Source organism: Hippocampus zosterae, chromosome 8 (genome assembly GCF_025434085.1).
Source record: "Hippocampus zosterae strain Florida chromosome 8, ASM2543408v3, whole genome shotgun sequence".
In the NCBI taxonomy this organism is placed as follows: domain Eukaryota; kingdom Metazoa; phylum Chordata; class Actinopteri; order Syngnathiformes; family Syngnathidae; genus Hippocampus; species Hippocampus zosterae.
In genome coordinates this window covers 5894415-5914485 of record NC_067458.1, presented here as the reverse complement: position 1 = coordinate 5914485, position 20071 = coordinate 5894415, and the positions used below count along the sequence as shown (strand labels likewise).

The 20071-nt window shown below is 40.0% G+C and overlaps 2 protein-coding genes across 2 annotated transcripts in view; one reads left to right on the top strand and one right to left on the bottom strand.

Annotated features, from left to right (window-relative positions):
- Window positions 1-754: 754 nt before the first annotated feature.
- On the bottom strand, window positions 755-5601 carry ebna1bp2 (EBNA1 binding protein 2). The gene is made up of 9 exons (XM_052073484.1): window positions 5389-5601; window positions 5009-5092; window positions 4748-4920; window positions 3433-3556; window positions 2200-2289; window positions 2032-2107; window positions 1799-1892; window positions 1538-1709; window positions 755-1439 (listed from the first exon to the last, which is right to left on the bottom strand). Exons 1-9 carry the CDS (start codon window positions 5482-5484, stop codon window positions 1392-1394), a joined length of 957 nt encoding a protein of 318 aa, XP_051929444.1. The 5' UTR covers window positions 5485-5601; the 3' UTR covers window positions 755-1391.
- A 2028-nt stretch (window positions 5602-7629) lies between these two features.
- Window positions 7630-20071, top strand: part of LOC127605658 (G-protein-signaling modulator 2-like) — a 27828-nt gene continuing 15386 nt past the window's right edge. Inside the window, exons 1-3 of the mRNA XM_052073409.1 lie at window positions 7630-7775; window positions 19065-19286; window positions 19510-19645. Of these exons, the coding sequence (XP_051929369.1) occupies window positions 19066-19286; window positions 19510-19645 (357 nt within the window). The 5' untranslated portion in view covers window positions 7630-7775; window position 19065. The remainder of the gene's footprint in view (window positions 7776-19064; window positions 19287-19509; window positions 19646-20071) is intronic.

Sequence of the window (20071 nt, the reverse complement as noted above, 5' to 3'; positions counted from 1 at the left end):
CCACCATTAAAGTTTTTTATGTACAGTTGAGTAGATACAAGAACATTCCTTTTCAAATGACTGAAGATTTTGTGATGAGACAATGATGAATAATTTTACAACCTTTTCCATCACTGGTGCATGTACAACTTAATTAAGGAAAAATATCTTTTCAAGAGAAAGTAAAACGGAACCACTGAAATAACCCTCTTTTAACGTGGGATGTGGCTATGTTCAGAGTTAACCGATTGCACTCAAGCGCATGTTAAAGGCCCTATTTCGAGCCCAATCTACTTTTTTGAACTTTTAGCCATGTTAAAATGCTAATTCCTCCCCCCGAAAAAGAAAAGTTTTCCACCATACACCCATCTCTGAGCATTCCTGCTCTCCAAGCACCAGATAATGATCATTTCAGGCTTCTCCAGAGCTTGCTGATGAGCTGTTTGAATCAGGTGCATTGGTCCAGAGAGGGATCTAAAACAGGCAGGATATGGCTGTCGGGGAATCCCTATCCCTGCTCTACAGAGTGTTATGCAACAGTTTGTCCTTGACAGACGTTCATAAGCCAAGCTTTGGTCAACGGAGACATGTCGAATATACAGAGTGTGCACACGTTCTTGTGATCTATCTTGATAACTTGTTTCGAAGACGCCATTGCGCGAACTCCGGTCAAGTTACAATCAAACGAGGCAAAATGTTATGAATCGTTACATTTTCTAACTATTATTTGAAGTGTTGTGCTAAGTCTGCAAGTATTCAACGAGACAACTGGAAATACAACAAAAGGAAACTGTTCTTTAATTTTACATTTTTATGGAAAATCAGACTACTCATCATCATTGGTTATGGTCTTTTTTTTCCACCATCAAGTTTCAGAGAAGACACTATTTTGTCAGAAATAGATCGAGAAAACCAGTACAGGCACATGGTCTCTACAAATGAATCATGGCCATCCCGTAAGAACCATACAAATTAAAGGAAAAGGTCAAAAGTGACAGTCACTAAGTATTTTTAAAATACCCGACAAAAAAAGCTAGAATAAGGAGGGAAAGTCAATGTGGATACTCAGATGTAATCACATAATCAGACCGTCCATTATGACATTTAATAATCAGAATGGTTTAAAATGTCTTAACTACCAAGTAAGAAGTTTTACAAAAGATATATCGTCAGAGTCTCACAAATGTGATCCCCTCCAAAAAAGGATTGGGTTCTCGAAACCACAACTGAAAGTCTTCCTCCCTTGATGCGGCCGGATGATTAAGCGATGCTCTTGCTCAACAATTCCCACTTGGGCAGAAGGCAGTTTGAACAAAATGTCGCAAAGAAGTCAGAGTTCCTAAGGAAGGTCAATAGTGAAGGAATCCACCTTGGAAGCAAAGTTCAAGACCTGAACAGCCTCGATGTGTTTTTTACGAGCGACCCTTCATCTTCCTGCGTACGGACTTCCCTGGACGTTTCTAAAGGAAAGTATGAAGAAAAGCAAAATCAGCATCTTAAAAATGCAGACCCGTACCTGTCCTTCCGTTTTATTGCTACAAGTTTTTGTTTAACTTACATTTTGTTTTCCTCCTTTGCCTTTCTTATTTCCTTTTGCACCCTTTACATTAGCCACTTTAGCGCGGAAACTGGAAACGTCATTGTGGCTTTCTTTCGTATTCCACTTCTTTCCACTCTTCTTGCCTCCAAAGCCAAACTTCTGGTCCTTATATTTTCTCTTGGCACTGTGGCTATTCAAGGAGCAGTCACATTTAAAGTCTCGAGTCTGGGAGGCATTTAACTACTGTAACGGCTGATGGCAAGTGCTGAAACACCTTACCCCTTCTTGTTCACTGCCTTCTTGGAGCTCTGAGAAGTGTCTTTTTTGGGTGCCTCTTGATCTCCCTCCAAGAAATCCAACTTGTCAGTCATTCCTGAAAGTGGGAGGATCAGAACACTTTCAATTTGCATCCACCACGCCTGTTTGGTACTTAAATAACTTAAAAATTAAAATTTAAACTTAAAATTTAAATGTGCTGAACTGTTGAAGAAAACAGAATTCCCCTGACCAACCTTTCTGGTATTTCTTCACAGCAGTCATCATTGCCTTCTTCTCCTTCTGTCTCTTCTGGAGCACTTCTATTTGCACCTAAGGTGCCAAAATACAGTTCTTAAAGACTTGACGGCTGAATCGGACACCATTTTCCTCCACTTTATAATTAAAGAACATTGAAAAGTCACCTTTTTGCCAAATTTCCTTTGCGCGCTTAACTTCTTTGCCTTCTCTGACCTCTCCATTATCGCCTGCTTTGCGAGCAGCTTCTTCCTGATCTGCAAGGTGGAACAGACAAGAAAAAGATGAGTGTGAAAATAGCTGAATTTGACTGTGAAGCTTAGATATGTTCAAGAGTCACAGCAGTTGAGGCAATCAGTGTGGCAAATTAATAAGTCCTTTAAGGCAACACAGAAAAGCACATGTAAGTCCCATTTTGGACTGCAAATTTCTGGGAATTCTTAAAATGGGAATTAACATGACAAGAAATGGAAATGGACAGCATTGTAGTTCAGCCTAAAACAGGAAAAGCACAGCACTTGCAATTGAAAAACACCCCAAAGCCTTCTCGTTACGTTTTATCTGGACCAATTTCATGCAAAAGCAGTTGAATTTCCACCGATGATGTATATTACTAATACTCCCCGAATTGTGCAGCTACAACAGTACTGAAGCAATATTGCATAGGACACCAAACAATGAAATGTACAGTGCCGCGGAAAAGTATTTGCCCCCTTCCCAATTTCTGTTTTTTTTTTTGCATATTATCACACAAAGATTTAAGTTCATCAAACCATTTTTAACAGCACACAGAGACAACCCAAGGACATACAAAATACATTTACTGAATGCCAATTTTAATTTAGACCAAAAAAAAATCCCAAACCTACCTGTCCCTATATATGAAAATGTAATTGCCCCCCTGAACCTTAAAATGGGTTGTGCCACTCTTGGCAGCAATAACTGAAATCAAGCGTGTGTGGTGCGTGATGATGTCTTTCACATCGCTATGGAGGAATTTTTTGCCCACTCTTCTTCACAGAATTGCGCAGAATTACATTTTCACAGAGGGACAGTTAGTTTTGGATTTTTTTTGTGCCCTAATTTAGAAACAGCATTTTGTATTTCCTTGGGTAGTCTCCGTGTGATGTTAAAATTGGTTTGATGAACTGAAACCTTTGTATGTGAAAAATAAGGCAAGAACACAGACATCAGAAAGAGGCATATATCTAAATGTACATCTTAGCATGATGTGTTGCTTATGATAAAAATGTCCGTATTTGTTCATGATCAAGTTCAATAGCTCCACTTTCAGGAGGTGTGAGGCTATTAATTGTTTCAGTTTCTAAGATAAACTTCCATTGCAACTTTCCACCCCCTTGTGATTTCAGTTCCAATAAAGTAAAGAAAAGACAAGTCACCTTCTGCATGTGCTGATCAGACTTGGCCATCTCAGCAAAGTAGTCATCAGGCCTCTTGGTGGGAATGCCGTGCTTGTTCAAGAGAGGCAAAGCCTCAAGAACTGTTGCTTGCGCCTGACGGTAGCTGTGTAAGCATTTAACAGAGCAAATCAACCATTTCAGACCGAAGCTTGATGACCTGTCAGACAACTTTTCAGATATGGACTGCAAACTTAAATGAGACCTTACTGAAAATTCCATTACACAGCCCACGAGAAAAATGTACGAACTCAATGTATCTTGAAAAGCCTTTGAACGACTGATAAAGAATCACAAGTATCCAACAGTGTCCAGCAAGACGTCGATAATTCGGGCCAATGTTCTGAACTAAACCCCTGATTACGCTTCACCAACGGAATGTGTAATGATGCTGACTTCAGGAAACATATAGTGATGCATGATTTCTAGTAATGTTCTTTATAGAGTCAGTCTTGCTTGACAGGACATTTCGAGAAAGAGACAGCTCATGTGACAATAGGATGAGAAAAGAAAGGAGCTGCACATTTTACAATCAGTATTTTTCGAAAATAGTCCAAATCTAAGTAAGAAAAAAAGTGCAATTTCAACAAATAATACTTTTCATACTGTACTAATAAAATGAATGACCATCTTAATTCTAATTTAACAATACCCTCCTCCCACTAGAATCATGACTGGTCTTGTTCGGGTCATTGAGTGAGATAGACACACTCCCACGATTAGTGATGTCCATTCACACTTCACAACAATAAAAATAGTTTTAAGTAAACTATAAGGATTGTTTACTCTATGCACTTCCATTACTTCTCCTATTGTGTTCATTGTAAAAACTATGTTCAAATAGCTTGCGTTCTTTTGTATATAGCTGTGTTTCCACAATGAACTTTATAGGCAAATGAAATGGTCAGAATGAGTTCTTTTGGGATAATGTTTGAAGAAAAGCTAACAAACAAAATATAACAGTAAAAATGAGAATTCATCCATAAATCCATCCATTTTCTGCACTGCTTGTCCTCATCTGTTTCAAGGTACTGTATGTGGAGCCTATATCCCAGCTGACACTGGGCAAGAGGGGTACACCCTGGAGAAACCATCAGCCAATTGTCGGACTCGTTTTGTCAAATGAATTCGCACCCTTTGACAATTTTACCAGAATGCAGAAGGAAGCTGCAGTACTCGATGGAAGCATGGGGCAGATGTATGATGCCGGTACCTCTCACCAGTGTGCCAATGTACCACTGCCCTACCTTGCTACGAAGAGAAAGTAACTGCTTGAAAATGTTTACTTGACACTCACAAGAACATCTCCCTCTGGAAATCATCATCTGCATTGACTTCTCCCTTGATGCCAGTTTGCATATTCCCTCCAATCTTTGCGATGACATCTTCAACAGGCAGGTTGGTGAGATCCAATCTCTCCGCCCAGGGAAGGTCTTTCTTCAAGTCATCTAAACACTGTTTCATGCTTGCCTGCGTAGAACAATAATGTTATTTGAATGAGTCGTGTACATAGTTTAATTCCATTTTTACAAACAAACAGATCGTCACATAATCTTACCACATTGTTGACGAATTTTTGGGGCTTGTCCACCCTCACGTTCATTCCGGGCTTCAACAAGCCTTTTGCGAAAGCTTCTTGGAGCTAAACACACAACACAGACGGCATGAAAATAATTATTCCAAATGTGGTTCTTGTAAACAATTGATGGTTCAATGAAAGGCGCGTGATGAACGAACATTGTCGTGTTACAGCATCAACGATGTTTCAAATGATTTAGTTTTTTCAGAGCGAAAACCATTGTACAGTTTATAATTGGGTTTTAACCGGATGATATCTTTACAATTACAAGCATACTGCATACAAGAAAAATTCCACGGCATGATCTGATGTTCTGGCTTGCTAACGGTTAGCCGACTATGTCAAGATGAAGAATTTACCGCATTGTCTGACACGTCGCTGTTTTCGTCTTCTGAATCCTCGCTGAACATCTCGTCCTCCTCCAGTACCTCCATGATCTCACTTCCAATAACCATATAATCAAAATAAATGAGCAAATTATCCTGGTTATGAAGGGACGTAGAATGTACTCAGGTTACACGTTAGGCACTCACACGAGTTCACGTGGAGAGGAAGAGCTTGTGTTTGTGGTACTACAAAAATAGGCCGTCGATGGAGAACTGTGTATGACAAGTGTTCCTACATGAAATTTAAGGGAGCAAAATAAAGCTTGAGGAAAAAATTAAAATTTAAAAATAAAAACATAAGTTAATCTGGTAAGAAAACTCTTACACACGATATAAAATCGTTTTTGTAGTGCAAAAAATGTCGTGACTCGTGAGCCTAATTTGAAATTATTTTCACTTTAACAACAATGTCACGTTTGATGAATTACTGAATTCATTCATTCATTTATTCATTTTCCGATCCGCTTTATCCTCACTAGTGTCGCGGGGGGTGCTGGAGCCTATCCCAGCTGTCTTTGGGCAGTAGGCGGGGGACACCCTGAACCAGCCAAACACAGTTTTATTAATTCATATGCCAATCTCTCTCTCTCTCTCTCTCTCTCTCTCTCTCTCTCTCTCTCTCTCTCTCTCTCTCTCTCTCTCTCTTTCTCTCTCTCTCTGTCTATATATATATACACCCGAGGGGGGGGGGGTGAGACGAGGAATTTAAATATATATACCTAGCATTGGATGTTTCAATATATATATATATATATATATATATATATATATATATATATATATATATATATATATATATATATATATATATATATATATATATATATATATATATATATATATATATATATATATATATATATATATATATATATATATATGGGGAACAGAAGATGAGGCGCTGGAAGAGGGACCATCATGGGAGGACAAGGCCCTGCACGGGATGTACCACCGGACCATAACTGAAGTGGCTGATCTCAAGAAGTCCTATCAGTGGCTAGAGAGGGCTGGCCTGAAGGACAGCACAGAGGCACTCATCCTGGCTGCTCAGGAGCAGGCCTTGAGCACCAGAGCCATCGAGGCCCAGATATACCACACCAGACAAGACCCAAGGTGTAGGTTGTGCAAAGAGGCACCTGAGACGATTCAACACCTAACTGCCGGGTGTAAGAAGCTGGCAGGGAAAGCCTACATGTAACGCCATAACCAGGTGGCTGGCATAGTCTACCGAAACATCTGTGCGCAGTATGGACTGGAAACCCCAAGGTCAAAATGGGAAACACCTCCGAAGGTGGTGGAGAATGACAGAGTGAAGATCCTGTGGGACTTCCAGATCCAGACTGACAAGATGGTAATGGCGAACCAACCAGATATCGTGATCATAGATAAAGGGCAGAGGAAAGCCGTTGTAGTGGATGTAGCGGTTCCAAATGATGGAAACATCAGGAAGAAGGAACACGAGAAACTCGAGAAATACCAAGGACTCCGAGAGGAGCTGGAGAGAGCTTGGAAGGTAAAAGTTACAGTCGTGCCTGTGGTGGCCGGAGCACTCGGGGCAGTGACCCCCAAACTAGATGAGGGGTTGCAACAGATCCCGGGAACAACATCGGACATCTCAGTCCAGAAATGTGCAGTGCTGGGAACAGCAAGGATACTGCGCAGAACCCTCAATCTTCCTGGCCTCTGGTAGAGGACCCGAGCTGAATGAGGGACGGACACCACCCGAGGGGGGGGGGGGGGGGGGTGAGACGAGGAATTTAAATATATATACCTAGCATTGGATGTTTCAATTTAGAATTTACAATCAAATCCCCTTCATTGTCGTGTGTTATTCATCACCATACAATTCCATGAATTCCCATTCTTTCCCTGGAATCTTTTCCATCGATAAAAAAATCCTAGAATGTTGCTTGAGCCGGGTAAAACTGTGCTCTGACTGTACCGACTTTCCACTGAGTGGCTTACAGTATGTAGCATGCACTTACTGTGCTGCAGGGGGCGGGGGAGGTTCACAAATTTCTTCACACGACATCTCAAACCGACACTTAGCCAGATACTGGATTTAGTTTATTCGTTTTAATAGTCTGAAATACTTTATGAAGTTAGCTACACGACGTTTATTTCGATGTGATTTTCTTTTCTATATCTCTTTATTGTATCGCATAATATCAACATATCCCATGGTCCTTGAACGCAGCGACCGAGTTTCTAAATTAGAAGCAGATTTCGGGAGGTGGGAGGAGTGACGTTGTAAACTTCTGCTTCCCGAGCCAAAGGAGTTGTCTTCCTTCCAGATGGACGGATAGTTCTCGCTGTAAACACCTGGGAAAATACGACTCTTGAGGACTATATCAAAAAAGGTAAACGCGTTTTCTAACACAGAATTTACGATTAAGGTGTCACCGCGCATGTCAACTTCGTAATGACTCACTTTTATGAATTGTTCTCGATTGAGTTTAATTTGTTCACGGGTGTTGAGTTGAATTTAAAGTTCTGTCCTCTGTTCCATTGCGTGAAAATGACCCAGTGATGTACCGTTTAGTTAATTCTAAATAAGATTTTAGACGATTTTTTGGGCCTGATTTTCCATTTTTACTCCTGCGATTTGCAGTCAAGTGGGAAAAATTGATGACATTCATTGTGTGACTCAATACATCACGACGTCATTTGTGAGCCACTCATCAGGAGTCATATCTTGTCTCCTCAGACTGCTCAATCAGACCGACAGTTTCGTCATATTTGTCTATTTTACATTTATAAGCAAGAAAAGCAATGATGCGTCTGCCCTTAGAGAATTTCAGGTTTTATTGAATTATAAAGTGTTAATTCCTGTCACTCTTAATACCACACTAACAACGCCATTAAACCCATTCATAAAAGTGAGTCATTACAAAGCTGCCCATAGTAAATGCAACTCGGGGTTTCCCCTCAAAATCACTTGCTTAGTGTTTTTCCCTCAGGTAGAATGATACGTTTTCGGGAGCGCATCTCTTCCCTGTTCGAAATAGGCGTTGGCTGGGCGTATACATATTGAAATGTCAAGGGATGCCAAATATAGGAGTTTAATATATGCATGTTATATATTCACTTACCTGCGGTTTTGTAGTATCGTGTTAAACTATCTGCATGAACGTTCGTCAAATGAGTGCGACACACAAAATTTTCCCACGTCGCTGTTAAACTGCAATCTAATCTAGTGGTTACAGACCTCGATCACTAATATTACCATGCAAATTCAGTGCATCAACTCGACAGGTCTCCTACCTGCATCTCCAAAAAGGAAATGTTCAGTAAATTCGAGAAGGTTAACCCCGGTCCTGTTTCTTTAATTGATTACCGGCAATCAAAACAACGTGACGCTCTATATTTTATTGCAGCAATTGTAATAGGGGTGTTCCACATTTCACTTGACCACAAGTGACAAACATAAACGCGGATCGCAAGTTGAAGTTAAATGAAATGCTACAGTATCAAGAGCAGAGTTTGTGTCTGAACATTGTACGATTGACAGGTATTGTTTACCCACACAAAAGCTTTGCTTTTCAAAGTACTTTTTTGTACACTAAGCTTTCAAATAATTCACAAAGTATCCAATCAACAATGGGGAGTAAAACAACAAATGGCCAGCTGTAGATTTTGGCCTGAAGCGCAGTCATTGGGTGACATCATAGCAGAACAATTTGCCAAGCCAACAGAATAATTTGCAAATGGTACATTCACCGAATAGGAACATATGAATAGTTGAAACTGTTTTTCATGGGGCTGTCATTACGCCAGCAATATGACCACATTTTGTATGACAACGTTGTTTTCTTGGTTTAGTGTACACAATCGACCCAGTGCTTCAGAGATGTACCCACTAAATTAGAGGTGTCCGAACTTTATTCTCAGAGGGCTGCACACAGGAAAATCAAATGATTCAGTGGACTTCTTGAAATGTATTCATCCATTATGTCTTTGGGCAGTAGGCGGGGTACACCCTGAACTGGTTGCCAGCCAAACGCATGGCACACATAAACGTACAACCATCCACGCTCACACTCACATCTCGGGACAATTTAGAGTGTCCAGTCAACCTACCATGCATGTTTTTAGAATGTGGGAAGAAACCAGAATATCCAGAGAAATCTTCACTATTATTATTTTTTTTAAATGGTAAGTTAATTAGGCAAGGGGTTATATAGTCCAGGTATATTGCCTGTATATGATATTTAATATGAAAATCTGCTATTTCACAGCATTCTGTTTCAAATGAAAAGGAAAATAATTCAGGATTTTTTGAGAATTTTGGGGTGGTCCTGTATCCCATTAGAGTGCATCTGCCTGAATCTCATCTCCAGATCCAGAACCAAAACAAGGGTAATCTGTCGTGAAATATATATCTTTAAAGCAGTTTCTTGAGGATCATTGTTGATGTGTTCAAAAATCTGATCTTGATTCGGAGCAAAAAGATGTGTAAATTATTTTTATTCACCGCAGTGTTATAAAGAGAAATGTTCTTTTTTTGTTGTAAATTATTTATTTGAATCTTTACATATCTAGAAAAGCTCTCCAGTACAGTATATAAATGATGCTGTCACATTATCCCCACTTCATACACATCCCTCCTCCACCGTTTTTTTTCTTTCCCCCATGATTGCAGGTCATGTCAATGTCTTATTTTAGTACAGTAGTCCCTCATTTATTTTGGGTGTTATGTTCCAGAAGCCCTCATGATAGATGAAAATAGCATAATACTGTATTTATGTTATTATTTGTTTATATTTTAATGCTAATAAAAACCTAGAAATATAGACATGAAGGAATCTTGCCTCCTTCTGCTATATAGAAAAAAAACCTATTTAAGTACATTCAAGGCATATTTTTATAGCATTTAAACTGTGTTATTTTTTACGGTATGTCGCTGATGGTGTCGTTGTACACTTACTCAGCTGACTATTGTGCGGGCTTTGTGGGATTGGTTCCCACTCAGTGATAGTGTGAATGTTGTGTGAATGGTTGTTTATCTCTATTTGTGCCCTGCGACTGAACAGTGACCAGTTCAGGGCGTCGTCAGCCTTTCACCTGAAGTCAGCTGGCATGCATGGATGGATTTTTTTAAGGTCTCGAATCACATTTTTAAAACAATACAAACCCATTTCACCATATATGCAATGGAAAACACAATAATATTGTAAAAACAGTGTACAAGAATAGTGTAATAACTAACACTTGAAAAAAAGTTTGCGCTGTAGCACGATAGCAAAACTGAGCCACGCCATGGCAGGGGTTTACTGTATTTTTTATTCAACTTTCAACTCAACTAGATTTGTATTGCACCCTATCATACAGCATGTGCAATCCAAAATGCTTTACAGTAAAAAAAAACAAACAAAACAAATTAGCAGTTTAAAATCAATCAATAAAACCTGAGAACAAAGAAACGCCTTCCTCCACTGAAATAAGTACGGTTAAACCATAAAAATATAAAAAAAAGAATAAAAAAATATTGCTGACACACATGGCTGAGCACAGCATGTGGTGTATTTTGGGAGCTGCATCCACAGCAGGTGCCAAGCACAGCTTCCAGACCCATGGAACCCACCACAGGGGCCATGCCAGCCCAGGCAAACAGAGGAGTCTCCCCCATCCGCTGTGCCAGGACCTCCCCCAATGGCACCATCCCTACTGCCAGGGCTAAACACAGCTCCCAGTGTGGACAGACCCCAGTGAGGATAAAATATGAGTTTATCAATGTAAAAACAATTGTAAGAGTATAATCATATTATTTGGATGTAAACGCATGAGTATAAACATCGAAAATACCGAATATAGAAAACACCAATAACACCTTAAAAAAGATAATCTTGTATCAATTAAAACCATTGAATAGGTGTGAGTAAAATGGAAAAAGTCAAACATTAATGAAAATAAAATTAATTAAGCAAATACTAAAATCAGTCCTATGCTAAACTAAAAAGGTGGGTCTTAAGTCTCATTTTAGCAATATTGATTTTGAATAATTTAATTCACACATTTAATTTGATATAAGTGTATGACTTGGAAAATAGACCATAGTCTCTCTCTATCCAGTGTTCACATTTTTTTTGACTGTGAGATAACCAAAACTTGTAATTATGATTATTCACATTTAGGACAGTACCTGATACCTTTATAATGGAACTGTACATTGCCCATTTAATAATAATAATAATAATGCATTTTATTTAAAAACGCCTTTCATGCCACCCAAGGACACTGTACAAACAATAAGAAAATACAATGTAAAAATTTGTAAACGAGATGTTATATAAAAACAGGACATAAAATCATAAAAACATAGGAAATGGAAGAGCTATGTGTAGTAGGCAATCCTGAACAGGTGTGTTTTTAGTCGGGACTTGAAAGTGGAAAGAGGTGTGCAGTTTTGGAGGTCCGGAGGTAGGTTGTTCCAGAGCTTTGGAGCAGCGTGACTGAAGGCTCTGGCTCCCATGGTGATCAGTCGGGCAGGGGGCACTGACAGGCGGAGGGAGGACGAGGATCTGAGGGAGCGAGAGGGGATATGCACCTGGAGAAGGTCAGATAGGTAAGGAGGGGCCAGGTTGTGGATGGCCATATATGTATATAGAAGCAGTTTGTAGTTGATTCGATGTTGAACAGGGAGCCAGTGGAGCTGTTGGAGAACGGGGGTGATGTGCTGGTGGGAAGATGTTTTTGTGATGATACGAGCAGAGGCGTTCTGGACCAGCTGGATTTTATGAAGGGACTTTTGAGGTAGACCGAAGAGGACAGCGTTGCAGTAATCAAGGCGGGATGTGACAAGACTGTGGACAAGGATAGCAGTGGTGCGGGGGGTGAGGGAAGGGCGAAGTCTGGTAATATTGCGGAGGTGGAAATAAGCATTTAATAAGCATTTAAATCAGAAGTAATTTTCGTTCTGGACACCCCTCCTTTAACAAAGACTTCTCTTGATATTGACTGATTTCGATCACTTGTGTCAATTTCAAGGGGATGTAACTGTGATTTAGGAACTGCCCCGTTACGTAGAAGCAACTTTGACCGTGTGTTCATGCACTTGCGTGTTGGAAGCATATGCAAAATCTTGCAGATTTATGATGGGGATACAGTGGTCAGGAGGCACCACAGCAAGTCACTCACAAGAGCCATTTGGCACAGTTTTTATGCCCGTTTTATGCTCAGTGTAACACTGTAAACATAGCTAAATTTTGAGTCACATGGTTGAAATATGGAAACGGTGGTCAGAAAGGATTTAAGATTGAAATGGGTCATGTACTCAAATGTGTCAGATGGAGCGGGGGTTGTAGGAATGGTCAAGTCAAAGGAAGGAAATATTTGTTTCCCCTTGAGGTGTCTTCATTCTAGGTTGAACACGGCCAAAACATCTTGTAGTATAAAAAATATTTCTTCATCCTCGTCAGATGGTTTAAAACACAGGTGTATATTTATTATATTTGCCTTTTGCTTCTTTAGTTATGTATTAAATGAATGCCCGCTATAAAATGTGTTTTTTTTGTTTTTACAGCCATTTATCTGCCCTTTTGATATTAATTGATCATGATCATTATGATTTGGTTTTATTTTGTATTGTTTCATTGAAAATTTTACATTATACAGTATATATATTCTTTTAATATAAAAAGGAACACGTTTGATTGATATCTTTTCCTTCATATATTGTATTCCAGTCCAGTATTCCAGACACTTGATTGACAAAAAACCATTAGGACCATGTCAGTTCAAATTTAAATTATGGTACATCTGAAACATTTGTGTGTGTGTGTTTGGGTGGGGCGCCCGTTGGTCAACTGGTTAGCATGTGAGCCTCTTAGTGCAGAGGTGCAAGGTTCCATTCTGGATCCGGCCTTCCTGTGTGTGGATCCATGTTCTTCCCGTGCCTGTGTGGGTTTTCTCCGGGTACTCCGGTTTCCTCACAAATTTAAAAAAACATGCGTGGAAGGTTCACAGAACACTCTTAATTATCCCTGGATGTGAGTGTGAGCGTGGATAGTTGTTAATCTATGTTGGCTATGGGATTGGCTGGCAACCAGTTCAGAGTGTCCCCTGCCTACCTTCCGAAGACAGCTGGGATAGGCTCCAGCACCCCCGCGGCCTTGTGAAGATCAGTGTATCAGAAAATTGATGGATGGATGAAACAATTTTGAGAGTATGTTTTACATTCTTTGAAACCTATTTTTGCTCAAAGGTATTGTACACAAGCAGAGACAAGCCACAGAACACGTGTCTTAATTTTCTCTGATGCATTCCATTCTTTACTTACAGTGGAAGACTAACCTGTTGTGCAAGCTGACACTCAAAATAGCTTGCAGTGTTGTAATTGCCAGATTTGTTTCTCCCGGTACGATCTTCATGTGGCTCACGATCAAACAAAAGTTGATCTTATATCCATGTCGTCATTATGATTGCTGACTTTCAAAACCCCCCCAGAAAAACTCGGATATGTTTGCTCTCAGGCTTAGGCCATCCACGCACGAAGTAACACGACCAGTTAAGTCAAGTAGATTTATTTATACAGTCCTGAATCACAATCAGTCTCAACCAGCTTCACGTGACCACAGTTGACAAATATTAACAAGATCACCTGATCTTATCCCCCAGGAGGTAATGGAAAAATGAAAAAAAAAATAAATCTGTGAAAAAATAAGTAACCTTGTGAAGGGGCGTCATATGGGAGAATTCCCCTTCCAGGATGACCAGGATGCAATGGACGCCGAGTGGGCAACATTTAACACAATATTGTACTATACAATGTTTGTTAGAATGATATTAAAATTAATTTAACAAGATGAAAACGCTGCAGGTCGATGCCTTCACTGAGCTCGGCTCAGTTGGTCAATGAAAAAATCTTCATAGCAGCACCTCTGTGTGGTCGATTCAGCTCAGTCGAAGCAAATCATGTCCACATTAATTGGAGCAGAATCCGTAAAGGCTTGCCGTCAGAGAAGTCGATTTGCCGGAACAATTTCAAATCACTGTCCAATTTAAAACCCAAGTTCAAGTCTCTTGGCTTTAGATAAAACTCTAGGGGCCCCAGATCAATAGGATGATATGCACAAGAGCCGCTGGGACCAAACACCACAACTTCTCTTTTCTTTTTGTTGAAATTTAAGAAATTCAGTGACTTCCACAGTCTTCTCAAGACAAAAGTGGTCTTGAGGAGAACACATCCTGTTCGCTCAGTGGGACATAGATCAGAGTGTCATTTGCATAGCAGTGGAAGGAAATACTGTACCATGGTTTCTTAGCATATACCCTTAGGGCAGCTAATACAGTGATAACAGCAGAGACCCAAAAATAGAACCCTGTGGAACACCATAGAGCAGAGAGGCAGAGCGGGACTCAGGGCAACCTATACGAACACAAAAGTCCTGTCAGCCAAATAGAATCTAATCAACTCTAAAGCACTGCCACTAATGACCACCTGATGCTGCAAACGAGCCGGCAGGAAACTGTAGTCCATCGTATCGAACGTTGCAGTTAGATTCAAGTCAAGTCAACAGTATTTATAGAGCACTTTCAAACAGCCATCGCTGCATACAAAGTGCTGTACATGGAGCAATTTAACATGCACAATAAACAGTAAGACAAATCGTAATAAAAGGCGGTAGAAAGCACCAAACAGTAAAACCAAGAACAAATCTAAGTCATACTGAGTCGAATGCCAAAGAATACAAGTGAGTTTTGAAGAGGGCTTTGATGATGGGCACCGAGGAGGCTTGCCGAATGTTCAGTGGGAGGTCATTCCAGAGGGAGGGACCAGCAACAGAAAAGGGTCGATCCCATCTGAGCCTCAGTTTAGTTCTTGGTACTTCTAACAAAGTCTGGTCCACAGACCTGAGGTACCCGTCAGGTGTGTAGGGGCGGATGAGCTCAGAGAGGTAAGGTGGCGCGAGATTATTCAGAGATTTGAAAACAAAGAGGACGATCTTGAAAATAACTCTAAAATTCAACAAAACAAGACACACACAGTCTCCGGTGTCATTTGCCTGGAGCATATCATTAAAATCTCATAACAGGACTGACTCTGTGCTATGCATCATCTTAAAACCTGGCTAAAAAAACCTCAGTGACATTATGTTTATCGAATAAAGATTTTAAGTGTGTGTGCACCAATTTTTCCAGAATTTGAGACATAGAAGGCAGCCTGGAAATGGCTCTAAAATTAGACAGCTCATCTTCATCAAGGCCAGGTTTCTTCAGCAGCGGTTGCACTACAGCATGTTTAAAATGTTGGGTGACTACAACAGAAGACAGCTTGCTCTTGGTCATGGGCGCAATTGATTCACCAATACTCGGGTTAACCTCCTTAATGAAAGAAGTCAGGAGGAATAGAGTCAAAATGGGAGCCAGATAGCTTAATTTGGTAAACCACATACTCCAAAAATGTCAAGTAAACCCCCTCAAAGGAATCCAACACTGTAGAACAAGGAACGTGGACAGATGGGTCAAATGTAGCATTCGAAACGAGAGCCCTAGCTGTAGCAATCTTGTCAATGAAAAATTACAAAAATCTATTGCACATTTCATGGGATGAGGCTGGGCTGACGGGTTTAAGTCACCCGTTTGTCATCGTCAGTCCATAAATTTTTCAAGCAGAACTAAACTAATTATCTGTCGGTCATGTTAATTTAACCTTGTTTACATCATGGCTTCCAACAGTAAATTACTCCGGTCTGCCAGTCCGCCTGTCATCAGTCTGTCAGCCCGTCTATCAAAAAACAAAAACAAAAACAAAAACAAAAACAAAAACAAAAACAAAAACAAAAAAACACATCATAGTCAAACAGATAAAAAATCCACTTTGATTAAAATGGTAAATGCAGTAGACCTTAGTGTACAGTATCAGTACAGTATATCGTGTATCTCTAGAACTTTATACACACACACACACACACACACACACGCACACACACACACACACACACACACGCGCGCGCACATATACTTTTTATTTATGTTATGCATTCATCAACAAGACATGACTTTTCAGAAGTTGTATGTGCAGTCTAACTTCATATAAAGTGTAGGTGTGACTGAGTGAATGACGTATGATATACAGTATGATGTATGATGATTTATGGTCATTCTGTGCTTTATATCCCCAAAAATCCCACAAATTGGCAAAAATTTTTGGGGGTGGAAAGCAAATTTGGTTGAATGGAGATGAGAGACAACGGATTATATGCAGTGAACATTTATTTCTTCCTCATACTATCTGATCCCTATCGTAGGCCAATTTAGCATGAAATTACTACTGTTCATGTCTGCCTTTTTTTTTTGGATCGATTATATTTGAAGAGCATGTAGAAGCATTGGTAGCCCCCCCGGCAAATCTGCTGCTAAATGAATATTTCATGAGGTGTTGAGCAAATAGCCTTAGGGTTGACTGGAGCCACTTAAAGAAGCTATAATTACCACTGAGCTCTGGCTTAATTGGAAGTGACACAAACCATCGTTTGGCTTAGATATGCTGGTTAATGGTTACTAAGTGATTGAGAGCAACACGTTATTCACGGCAGAGTTGTTGATGATAACCCTCTAGAATTTCTCCATTGCCACGGCACAGTTTGACCTCGATGTCAACATAGCAGCGCTCTGTCCCCGGCAAGGACTGTTAAGGCCGATGTGAGCACTGAGCGGATTAATTCCTTTTGTTTTGCTGTTACCGCAGGTTAGCGCAGCTCCATTTAGGACAGCAGTGGCTGATTTAGGGGAGCTGTGTCTTTGTTCTCTGTATGACATTGGGACATTTTGACTGCGTTATGTGTATGCACATGAAGGAAGTGAAGGCAAAGGGTCCTGTTTTGAAAAAGCTGCATTTGCTTCAGAGACTGCGGAGCTTGAAATGTCCATCGTGTCAGATTGCCTTAAGTGCATTAGAATGGGAAGAAGCAACAGGTATGTGACTCTGGCTTTAACTTTATAACTTGACGAATGCTTTTGTTTGGTAAATGTTTGGACAAACATTTGCACCAGTGCAGTCTTGGTCAATGTTTATAAGTAGAGCTGATACAGGCTTCTAGGTTTGCTGCGTTTTCCTGGAAAATATGCCCAATACATGTAAAATGGTGCAAGACAAAAATGTGCGATGTGGAAACGTTTGCTTGCTAGCATTAATCGAGTGGTGGAAGCAGCTAGCATTGTTCATACAACAGATCCACGGGTGATATTTCCAACCTCCTGCTTGCATTTGGTGATTAACCCTGCAGTTATTCAAATTAAATAACTGGACGAGCGTTCCCAAAATGATAAAATGCAAGTCGTTTTCAATCTAATTACGTTGTGTATACAAGTGCCCGCGACCCTTGTGAGGATAAGCGGATCAGAAAATGGATGTATGGATGTGTATATAAGGTTATGTGTGCATTTATATACCGTATCGTCCCGAATATAAGACAGTGTTTTTGGCATTGAAATAAGACTGAAAAAGTGGGGGTCGTCTTATATTCAGGGTCAAGACATTGTTATACACATTCACGACGCTAGATGGCGCCAGATATCATTGAAGCGAATGCAGAATTTGACTGTCCAGGCCAAAGCGAACCCCTGTCATGATAAAAATAAAAATAATCATAGCACGAAGAAGAAAAATTAAAAATAGCTGTAAGAGAGAAAAGAGAAGAATATAATAGGAGAGATAACAGAAAATGATGACAATCTGAAGAATAGTGGGTCCAAGATCGGCTAGGTTAACCGGCAGCTGAGCAGAAGTTATGATGAATTTACATTTCAAAAACCAGAAGCCATTCATTTATGAATGTGATTGCACTTTAGTTTACATATTTAAATGTTCAGATATTAAGATTTGAATGAGGCAAAATAACGTGCTTTTTCGCTCAAATATATTGTTATAATCATTTGTTTCAGATGTACTGTAATTATTTTCTGTATAAAAATTAATTGGGTGTTCAAAAAGTCCTTTTTCAAACTTGAGTCTTGAAAAAGATCGGGTTTTCTTATAGTCAGGGCCGTCTTATATTCGGGCCAATACAGTATGTTTGTACTATAGTGTGTGTATGTATAAATATGAGTGTGTACAACAACATACCAACATTTAATGAATGTTTGTTATCATTTTGGCAGGTTAAAAAAATGTCTAGCCGTAAATTGTGACCTTTTCTCTGTTCCACAATTTGATGACACTACTGTGATGATAGGATGAATTCTGTTCTCGACAGTTTGTTTTTGCAGATACATCTTCAGGTTGTTTTGAAAACGCTTGTTCTTTTCCCTTTATTCAAAATACATTCATTGCTGCCAAAACCAGTGAATCCCCCCCAGTGAATCAGTAGTCTTCTTTTACAAGGGACTTGATGCATACTGTATGTTCCCATTGACAAGTTTCTCAGAATTGTGTAAAATACATGTTTTCTGGCTGTAAAGTATTTGAACTTGTTTTTTTGCACTGAAGAATACTCCAGTCAGTATTTGGAAAAGGTAGTTTTTCATTGATCCAGCTTGTTGGTTTCAAAACGTAAACAATAAGAAGCCATTTTATGCTTCACTTGAGTTTCATTTTACGTTATGAGATAGATAATTGAATTTGTATTACCCCCCAACCCCCACCCCCCAAAAAAGATTGCGTACTAAACATCCTGCTAACTGAAAACATGTGTCCTGCTTCCCTGCAGGATGGAGTCCTCATGTCTGGACCTGGCGCTGGAAGGTGAAAGGCTCTGTAAGGCCGGTAATTATCGTGCTGGTGTTTCTTTCTTTGAGTCTGCCATCCAGGTTGGAACCGAGGACCTCCAAATCCTCAGCGCCATCTATAGTCAGCTTGGCAATGCTTACTTTCACTTGCAGGAGTATAACAAAGCCTTGGAATACCATCGACATGATCTCACACTTACAAGGTAGGAAGTTACACTATAGCTATACGATATTAACAGCTCAATATCATGATCATTCATTGTTCACAATGCAAAAAGTCAGATTGGGTGGGAGGGGGACGGGTGGCGAGTGGAGTTGTTGGAGGGAAAACTGCTTATCTAAAACTATGCTAAACGTTGTTTTGAGTGACATTAATGTGACAGAGTCCCATTTTATTGATTACTGCGTTGTCATTTATATTTTTAGGACGATTGGCGATGAACTTGGTGAGGCCAAAGCCAGTGGCAATCTTGGGAACACATTAAAGCTTTTAGGACGCTACAATGAAGCTGTGGTTTGTTGCCAAAGACATTTAGACATCACCAGAGCTACGTGTGATAAGGTGGGTACTAATAATTTGGAAGATTTATGAGCATGGCACGAGTAACGACTTGATTATTGTGTTGTCTGTGAAAATGTATGAAAAAAAACACATTAAACAGACTGCAGCTACAGTCGTCAAAACTGACTGTGCTCATAAAATTAAAGTCTGATGTTTTATCTGCAGACTAATTTACATGTGTAATGTGGTGTCATTTGTGGCTTGGTAAAGAAAGTGGCGCCAATGTTGTCATTCACAAATGAAAGCGCAGCATTTCATGCATTGCATAACTGTTGAAATAATGAATCCATCCATAGCAGGGAAGCCCAGACTTCCCTCTCCCTAGCTACTTCTTCCAGCTCTCCCCGGGGGATCCCGAGTCGTTCCCAGGCAAGCTGGGTGACATAGTCTCTCCAGCGTGTCTTGGGTCTTCCTCGGGGTCTCCTC

Coding starts and splice junctions, on each gene's coding strand:
- ebna1bp2 (XM_052073484.1), bottom strand. CDS start 5,484: ATGGTTATTGGAAGTGAGATCATGGAGGTACTGGAGGAGGACGAGATG. Junction 4,921..5,008: donor AAAAATTCGTCAACAATGTG/GTAAGATTATGT, acceptor TGTTCTACGCAG/GCAAGCATGAAACAGTGTTT. Junction 2,108..2,199: donor AAAGGAAATTTGGCAAAAAG/GTGACTTTTCAA, acceptor TTGGCACCTTAG/GTGCAAATAGAAGTGCTCCA.